Below are 10295 nucleotides of genomic sequence, written 5' to 3' on the forward strand. Positions count from 1 at the left end.
GTCTGTCATAAGAGGCACTTTTCAGGTTCTTATTGTTTACTTACATGATCTTTCATTCTTTGATCATGGAAAAGCACTTAAGTACTTCCATACATATAAAATAAAATAAGAATGATGAGTTCAGGTCTAAAAAGCATTATTTTATAAAGAGCCTTCTGGTTAGATTTTTATCATCTATCATGGCATTACATAGCTGGGCTAGGTAAAAATCTTCAGTTTGATTACATGTCAGATTAGTCGAGATAATATAAATAGTTCAACAGATTAATTACAGAACGCAAATAGTTTGGTGTATGATTCGATTGATATAGTTCTTGTATGCTGTTTGTTAACATGTTTATTATGCATGTATTATTGTTAACTGCCAAGTACACTGGATTGAGCGAGATATAAATATTTTATGGAAAAATCTTTTTATTATTAACAGTAATGTTATCATTGGTAGAGATACTAATAGCACACACAAAACTGCTCAACACAAGAGCTAAAGACTTACAAATAGTACCAAGCCTGAAATATATGCTATTTTAAAATAAATAAATGAATCATGTTATTAGTATTTAGAGTTCACTGCTATTCTTTAATAGAGTCATTCATCAAAATGCATGAATGTAAATTAGGGGTGGGATTAATTAAAATGAAGGGCATTTTTACACTGTGCTATAGCGAAACACATGCTATTGCACACTTTTAATGCAGGAAATAACCACGCCTTTTTTCATGGTGTTAAACTGTGCGAAATGGCTGTGGCAGAATTGGTGATAAAGAGCTTCAGGGGAGAGAGATGGGGAGAGAGAGAGCACCTCTGAGGAGGCCTTCACAGTATTCAATTATTTATATCGCTATAGGACTCTATAACAGGGTACTGTTAAGCTAAGGTGAGATAACATTGTAGAAATCTTATCTTTGAGAGACTTTCCTCACTCCAAATGACGTCATATCTTCACCGAGGTGTACTGTGCAGTTCGTACGCTTCACTCTGCATGTAAAACTGGCCCCAAAACCCTAAACCACCACCAACACCTCATCTCAAGCTATTAGCTGGTCCTCCTATAGGCATATAAATAGTTGAATACTATGAAAGCCTTATACTCTCTCTCTCTCTCACTCACACCCTCCCCAAGCATAGTGTGATATTACCCCTCATTTTAATCAATCCCGCCTTTTCTAAAAATTTGCATTCGCACCATGTGATAATCGTATTATCGCATGAGTTAAGGTGTTAACGCCATAACGCACTTTGATGAATGACCCTAATAGTTTACTCTATAGTTGGACTAAAACTTCTTCTAGTGTTGGCAATACATTTATGAAATTGTGAGGACCTACCTCAATGAAAATCAAATTCATAAAGTACTCTCTGTTTTATTTCAGATTGTAGCAAAGACGTACCGCAACTATGAAATTCCAACAGAGATGACAGGGGTATGGCGATACCTGAAGAATGCCTATGCCCGGGATGAATTTACCAACACCTGTGCAGCAGATAAAGAAACTGAACTAGCATATGCTGATGTGGCAAAGAGGCTTTCCAAACCCTAAGTGACACTAGCAAGGCCTCTGTATTACTAAAGTATTCTCTTACTCACAGACTACTTTTCTTGTTGCCTTAGGATATATTTATCGGCACCATTGGGCAATGCCATCAAAGCGACTTTAGCTACTCAAAGTATTTGTCTTTAATGAAGGTCTTAGGATGAGTCTGCCTTACCTGTGAGAACTCCGAAAGTAGTAGAAATCCAAAACCTGTACTTGTGTGCCCATAAGTTCTTCCAAGGGTTTTTAATGATGAGCATTTGAAACTTGCAGGAATTTCTGGTACTGTTCATCAGCCACTTCCTAATGATTTTAAAAGTGTACAGCTCATCAGAAAATATAGCATACATCTGTTGGAAGTATAATCTTTTCTATCCCTTTATAAACAGCTCTTGAGAACAAGGGCACAGTATATTTTAACAGGGATATTGTAAAATATCAAGTAGGGTATTGGCATAGATGGCAGCCTTGATGCTGGAAGCCAAGTGTAAGGAGATAGCCTAAAGAAGGTGCAGTACACATGTAATTCGCTTCAGGAGTTATTACACTGACATTTGATGAATGTGTATTACTATTTGCTATCTTTCCATAACTCTTCTGCAACACGTACAGTATGTAAATCCATGACAGCCACAGCATGTCTAGAAAAGCTATAGTTCAGTCTCAGAATTCCTCAAAATTGGATACACATTCAGAGCCCAAAATAGCTGTTTATTTGGAAAGACAATCTTGAAGCCATGAATGAGAGAACCCTGTTAATGTTGTGCCTGCCTGCTAGACTTCAATACCGGAATACTCTCTCCTGATCTTTATGCAGTACTGTTGCGTCACAGCAATAACCTTAATAGCAGCAGTAAAAGGGTGTGAAACAGATTTTAGTTGTGATGATGAAAAGCAAGGTTATCAAAACAATATCGAGACATTTGTTGGAGGCCTTGAATCAAAAGGACACCAAGTAGGCAGGTTCATGTAGCACAAAAAACACTTAAATGCCTAGGAGTGCTGCTTTCAAAAGAATTCTGCTATGAATATCAAGGGCTTGATTTAGTGAGGTCTTTCCCCATAGAGAATGGGAAGGATGCCTTAATGATTCAAGCCCTAAATGGGAGAAAATGAAACCTTAAATATTCAATCAATAAACATAAAAACTAAAACAAAAAAAAAAAAAATCCCCAACTGCTGAAACTTGCACCTGAGCACTTATAGCTAAGCAGTATCAGGCAATAACAATGGCACCAATGTGCTAAGATGCAACTAAAGATGCCCATAAAGTGCCTTTATAGTACAAGATACTATTGGAGAGATTTGTTTTCTCTCGCATCTGGCCATTTCTTTGTTGGCATAGATTTGTTGTTTTGAAGTGAAGTCTTCAATTGTGATTGCTTGGCTAGGTGCAGGATCGGTTAATCTTTAACCTAAAACTATTGGCTCAACATCAGAATTCAGAAATATTTCTGGCAGGAAGTTATTTATTGTCTTTGGCAATTAAAAATATTCACATCCTATGTTAAAAGTGATCTCTGAAAATTCATGTAAACCTCCTTTATACATCTTTTCAGACTGTCCCTGCTTGGAATCATGTAAAATGTTATCTGATTGTCTGACTTAAGCCCTCTCACCATATACTTGCTGGACTAATGCCGAGAAAACGAATGAATACCACATACTGCCCATTCTGAGGCCTCCTTTTTAACCCATTTTCAGAATCAACTGGCATATTTTAAATTAGATCACCAGAAAGACACTCAAACACTCAAACATCTTTTTAAAGATTTAGCAGAACCCAAAAACTGGATACAATCAACAAATTGATATAAGGACCTTCATAATACCAGAGCGGTTACTTAGTAAAAACTTCTCTCCGCAAGAACGATCATGTATAATCATAGGTCCAAAAGACTTTTTTACTTATTAGGTATACACACATTTTGCTTTTTTATGCTTATTAAATGTGTATTGAAAAAGACCACAAGTTCTCCAATCAGATTTTTTTTCTTTTTCAGTTAACAAAAAAAAAAGAAGTGCTTATGCTCAAAATTGGATAGAGCTCAATAGTTCACAAAGTGTAGTTCTCACTTCTGTTCAAAAATGCCTGACATGGCACCATGTTTCGAAAGTCCTGCTTCAGGGGCCTCGATGTAAGTTGGAAAAAAGTGTAACTTAGGAACTCATATCCAGACTATGTAGATGTTATCCTGGATTAAAGGCAAAACTGATTGGTACTCTTGTCTTGAGTGCCACTTAAATTGCTGCAAACATTTGTGTTCTCTGTAAAGTACAAGTGTTATATTTAAAAGAAAGTTAAACTTAAAACGTGGGACAGCTTTCAAAAATGTATTAGAGCCACAGATGATAGATATTCTTAAGCACACTATTGAAAAAGTGTAAACTTACTGTTCTTCGGGTTGAACAAAATCACTACAAGGAGCAAGGCTTTGATGAGGGTGGTTTCCTCCTATACCGCCATCACTCTGAGAATGCCGGCCATACTCGTAGGTTTTTAAAGATGGCTGATGGGGAACACACTTCAGACATCACTGGAGGGACACCTCCGACGTCATTAGGAATGCCCCTTGCCAATGGCAAAGAGAACTCCCTCTGGCATCAATGGAGAAGCCTCACCGTTACAAGTAACCTCTCCAGTGTTAGGAAGGTCCTTAAATCAATTCGGTGATTGTATCCAGTTTTTGTGCTCTGCTAAATCTTTAAAAGCATTTTTTAGGGTTTGAGTGTCTTTCTGTTGTGATTTAATTTTCACTCTCACTTTATTTATTATTTATTTAACAGTTTTATATATCGAAGTTCTGGTAACAAAGTTACTAATCAATTCGGTTTACATTACAACAATTAAATTGACAGTATATAGAATAATGTCTTACAAAGAACAGGGAAGATTGAACTTGGAACAAATATATAATAAAATAACTTAAGGAGAGCAATAAATAACTTCAAGGGAGCAAGGAGAGTACAATTTAAATACAATACAATTGTTGGATCTTTCCTTGATGATATTTTAAATTAGGTCATTTAAAGTGCTTTGTTCATTTATAGCCATAAACCTACGTAGATACAGATTTTGCTTGAAGATATGCTGTATTTGTAATGCCCCATACTTCCTTTCCTCAATAAGATGGTAACTTTAAAACAGGCGTGCAGGCGCACATGTTCGTCGAACTGTGTCCAGAGACATGTCTATTTTATGATGTACACGTGTATGTTATAAAATAGGTTGGATGTGTGTACACGTTTGCACAATTGTAAATGGACGTGCGCATGTGTGCACAAATGTCACATCTACAGTGTAAGAGGGGATATTTTACAAGGGACGCACGGCGACGCTATAGCTAATTTTCCCAATTTGTTCCCAATATGCCCAGTCAAGGGACAGACTTCCAAACCCCCCTAGTTTAATAGCCTCCCTTCCCCCCTGTTAGCCCTGACTCTTGAAACCCCACTGTCTAGCCTAGATTTTTTTGTTTTAATGCTTAAACGCCATCCATATCAGCAGTAAAGTTACGCAGGGACTCCAGTGCACAAAGACACATAAGTATTTACGCGTACATTTTGTGGCCCGGCCCCAGCACCCCCATGCCCTGCCCAGACCATGCCCATGCCCATGCTCCACCCCTTTCTGGAAACGTTTTACTTGTGCGCGCAGTGGGAGATACGTGCGTCAATAGGCTGCTTTTAAAATCCATTTGGCACGCACTGGCCTGACTTGGGCGTATATCTCCCAGTTTGGCATGCGCAGGGCTTTTACAATTTGCCTTTATGTACTCATTCATATTACATCTGTAAATTTATTTTTATAAACCATTTTAACTTGTCTCTTCTTTCCATCTCACCCCTAAACTCTTCAAGAATAGTGTTGCTTGCTGATAAATTCTTCTAAATGAATGCCACTCGCATATAGTTTGGTCTTCGTAGAACTGTACCTGGTGTCTTTATCAGCTGTTTGTTGTGGTCCACTTATTTTTTATTCGTCATCATTGATGGAGTTATTAATTATTTCTGATGAGCCCCTGAACTGGATGTAAATCACTGAAAAAAAAAAAAGTGATGTAACACTTTACCAAACCATGCTTAATTCGCTTTTTCTCCAAGTTGCCTGTATAATTAATCAAAAGACTATTTGAGTGTAAGACCTAAATCTGAATTATTTTTCAACATATAGGTTAAGAGTGCAGTGACTAGATAATATTTGCATTTAGTCCAAACAGTAATAGGAACGAGCTCTTACTTGATACATATTGGAGCTTGAAATTCTTGATCCAGACTTGTTTTGCAGTACTCATAAAACATCACTGATGCCAAAATCCCTACTGATAAAATCAGTAGTAGCTGAATCAGTTTTGGGTTGCACATCCTTAGTGTATACTTGCCAACTCATTTTTTATATTGTCATAACTGGAAGGGGAAGGAGCAGAGATGTTCTGCTTGAGTTCCAGGGAATAGGATAACCCTATTCCATGTTCCCTTGACTTCTGCCTTGGTCTCCTCCAGAGTTCCACTGCTCTGTTCCTGCTCTGGCAAGGGGAGAGAAGGAAGAACAAACCAGGAAAATGAATCTCCTACCACCATACAGGAGATTGGAAAAGTCTCCCTTCTAAAATACAATAGCTGGCTCGTATTCTAATGCAAACCTACAATGAGAGCATACAGTATCTCATTTTTGAAGGTTTTGTATCAGTCTTGTCTTGCTTTTTCTAGATAGGTATTTAAAAAATTCTGGTTGTGCACTGAGCATTCTCTTCTTAAGATACGTACTTATCCTTTTGACACAACGTGTATACATTGAAAGGTCTTCTTTATATTAAATAATATAAAGTTGTCTTTCTTTGGAAACAATGACATTATTTTCTCATATTGCTTTACATGTACAGTGACAATTGATTCTAAGTATGATTCCTGAGATTTAGTTGCTTGTCCTTAATTTATGGATGCTTTAATACGTTTTTGTACCAACACTTCTACCTTGTAATTATGCATTGAAATGGGATCCTCCCAGAAAGTAAATTGAATTCTTCCATGAGGACATGACCAAAATAAATTGCCACTACCCACTCTCCCTAACCTCATGTCTAAAACTGTATTGTACAGTCCTAAGTTACAACTAGATTTCAGTTGGCAGATGAATATCAATTATGCTAGGATTTGCTAAATAGGATTATCCATAGCTCTAGGTCATCAGGAACAGGTATGCTAGGTGTGATCTTTAAAACTTCTGCCTCATGGCATTTGGGGATTAGTCATTCTTACTACTTTAACAAAAGCAGGGTTATATTTTCATAAAGGCAGGAAATACAGGGTTATGTATTCATAAAGGCAGGAAATACATCCAAGTACTAAATAAATAACATGGATGCTAAAGAAACCCCACAGAACGATCCCAGGTTATGCCCAATGATCTGGCTGCATATCGCATCTAGAATTAGGAATGATCTTAGCAAGGTGCAGATGGGTCGAATCAGCTGCAGTGATGCCCCCGGTGCACTGATGTGTGTGGCTCCTCCCCCAAGCTGATAGGAACCTATAGTGCTGGGAGTGGGGCGCCCAAGGAAGCTTAGAGCTCCTCCTGCGAAAATGCAGAGCCCAGAGCAGTTGTTCCTATTCGCCCTTCTTAAGAACAACCCTGTCCAAAATAGTAAAGAATTTTCAAAAGTTACATGGTGCAGTGTGGAAGGAACCATGTGATGGGAGATCCTCATTTTTCAGTCAGAGGCATGTTTAATAATGTTCCATTCTGTGGAGGCAGAGAGGAAAGGAGTGTGATGAATGAAAAGAACACACATTTTCAGAATAAGTTGATTTGAAATGATAACACCACCCTTCAAGTTCTATGAAGAGTCTGCGTAGTCATACATAGTTTATATTGAAAATTTTATTTTACTTGGCAATGACCAGAACAGAATTAATATATTCAAATTTATATAATTTATTTTCAATGTATTTAATCTTTTGCTTCATATAGTATTCTAGGCAACTGAGTAAGCCTGGGTTAATATTGTATAAATTATTTTTTAAGATGTAACTTTTTTTTCTTGATGTGATTGCTTATTATAAATTGTCCGATTATAAAATAAATGTGTAATAGAAATGTAATGAAGAGGATTCCTTTTCACCTGTTCAACTTAGATTGCACATTTTTACACCTATTTCCTGTTTTCTTTTTACTGCACATTTGTCTAAGCAGAGAAATATGCTAACAGCAGCTGAAATGTGAATTATAAAAGGATGAGGGAGAGGAGGAGGAACTGTGATGGTGAGTGCACGTTTGCCTTCGCCTGCTTCAGAGTGGAGCCGGTGTTAGCTCACAGCACACTTAGGGACAGATTTTAAAACCTGCGCCCGGGCGCAGATTTGTTCGCACAACCCGGCGCAAACAAATCTACGCCCGATTTTATAGCATGCGTGCGCTGCCGCACGCATGTTATAAAATCCAGGATTGGCACGCGCAAGGGGGTGCAGAATTGTGCAACTTACGCGCGCCGAGCCGCGCAGGCTGCCTCCGTTCCCTCCGAGGCCTTGGAGGGAACTTTTCTACCGCTCCTCTATCTAACCCACCCCCCAGCCCTAACTAGTCCCCCCCCCCACCTTTATTTGAGAAGTTACGCCTCCCTGAGGCAGGCGTAACTTGTGCGCGCTGGCGCACCAATCCCCGGCACAGGCCTCTGAGCCGGAGGACTCGGGACTGCCCCCGGACCGCCGCCACGCCCCCGGACCCGCCCCTGGACTACCCCCGGACCCGCTCCCAGACCGCTGCCATGCCCGCCCCCTTCCCGCCTCTTTTTCAAAGCCCCGGGACATACACGCGTCCCGGGGCTTGCACTTGCTGTCGAGCCTATGCAAGATAGGCTCGGCGCACGCAGGGGCAGCTTGGGGCAGCTTTTCGGGGGTTATGCACGTATGTTATGCGCGTAACCCTTTGAAAATCTGCCCTTTAGTAGTTTCAAGGTAGCTCACAGTGAGCAAGGCGACCTGGAACTAGGAACATTAATGTAGATTTTAAGACTCCCGCACAGGCGTCCATGTGCGTGCATGTTATAAAATTAGCTACCTGTGTGCACATGCGCACACGAGTTTACATCGACGTGCGCAAGTGCATGTGTATCCCATCTTGATCGCATAAGGGGGGGATTTTAGTTGCTATGCCTGGCAATGCGATAGGCATAATTTCCTCTTTCCTCCCTGTTCCCCTCTGTAAAGGAGCGAACTTCCTAAATCCTCTACCTAACCTACCTCCCATTTACCCTACCAGCTCCGACCCCTAAAACATCAGTGAACCCTTAGAAAGTTTTGTTTTAATACTTATCCGCAGTCTGGAGCAGCAGCAGGTTATATGGTCGGTGGATCCCGGCACGCGCTTGTGCGCTGATGCTGCTGTCCTGGCCTGCCCACACCCCACCCCTAGCCCACCCCTTTTTCATCTTACCGACTTTATTCATGTACCGGGAGATACACTCGTGGCTGTGAGCCTTTTAAGGTCTGCGCAGTGCCACCGTTCGTTCTGGTCATGTGTGTATCTCCCAGATTTCCCATGTGCAGGGCGTTTAAAATTAGCCCTACTAGGAGGGCAATTTTCAAAGGCCTTTCCATGGGTAGAAAACAGTGTTTTATCTGCAGAGATGGCCTGTTAGATAACTGCCCACCTAATTTGCAGGTAAGCTTACATACATATATCCTGGATGCCCATAGGTTTACCTGGACTGAGTGGAGAATGTTTCCTGGGATGGAGTTAGGGAGAGGTTTGGACTGATGCAGCATATGTGCATACATTTTCCAGTCTTTCCTGTGCACAAATTATCAGGTGTAACTGGTCTGTGGGTAGTTTTGGTGGGATCATTTTGAAAGCAAATAAGCATGCATAAGTTCTCTCTGAAAAATGGTATAAATTATACACTTGGGGTAGATTTTCAGAACTTGTGTGCGCACATGGACATGCGATTTTATAACATGCGCGCACAGGACAAGTTTGACTAGCGTTGTGATCGTAGGAGTTATTGTCTGGTTTACTTGTTTTGGCAGGGTTGCTGGTATTGGATCAAGGCGATGTGTAGCAGATTTTAGTTTGGAAATAATTTTGTTTATTTCAAGTTTTGATACTCTTGTCAATGATGACCATTTATCTTGTGCCGATAGGTCTTCTGTTGCTATCACAGGGTAAGAATATTTATTTTTATTTATTTAAAAACTTTTCTATACTGTCACTAAGTTATATACCATCGCAACAGTTTACAAATAGGCACATAGACTAAGGTAAGTAAATGTAGGATATCGTACATTCTAACAGGTGCCAATAAAGTTTGGTTACAATTTCATAAATAAAATCATTATTTGAGTAATGTTCGTCAAGTCCAGGTATATTATTGAGTTACTATCTCTTTGAGATATTACTTCTTAAATGTAGGATTGAGTAAATTCATTCTCATCTGCATTACCCTGTACTTTCATTCTCTACCCTCCACACTCTAGTGAAGGCTTTTTTATAGAGCCATGTTTTTAAATTTTTCTTAAAAGTTTTGAGATTATTCTGTAATCTGAGTTCAGGGGGCATCGTGTTCCATAGTATGGGCCCAGCCAATGATAAAGCCCTTTCTCTCACTTGGGTTAATTTTGCTGATTTTACTGAAGGGATTGTTAGTAGTGCTTTGTTTGCTGAGCGGAGGTTTTTTTTGTGGAACGTGTACTCGTAAGGCTGTGTTTAGCCAGTCTGCTTCTTTATCATATATTAGTTTGTGTATGGTGCATAAGGCCTTGTA

General features: G+C 39.6%; 1 protein-coding gene across 4 annotated transcripts in view; it reads left to right on the forward strand.

Annotated features, from left to right (window-relative positions):
- CLIC5 (chloride intracellular channel 5) overlaps positions 1–6986 on the forward strand; it is a 277757-nt gene extending 270771 nt beyond the window's left edge. For all 4 annotated transcript variants that reach the window (XM_029596073.1, XM_029596076.1, XM_029596074.1 and 1 more), the window contains exon 6: positions 1375–6986. In XM_029596073.1, coding sequence (XP_029451933.1) covers positions 1375–1542 — 168 coding nt within the window. In that variant the 3' untranslated portion in view covers positions 1543–6986. The remainder of the gene's footprint in view (positions 1–1374) is intronic.
- The last annotated feature ends 3309 nt before the right edge of the window (positions 6987–10295 follow it).

This window comes from Rhinatrema bivittatum, chromosome 3, assembly GCF_901001135.1.
Source record: "Rhinatrema bivittatum chromosome 3, aRhiBiv1.1, whole genome shotgun sequence".
In the NCBI taxonomy this organism is placed as follows: domain Eukaryota; kingdom Metazoa; phylum Chordata; class Amphibia; order Gymnophiona; family Rhinatrematidae; genus Rhinatrema; species Rhinatrema bivittatum.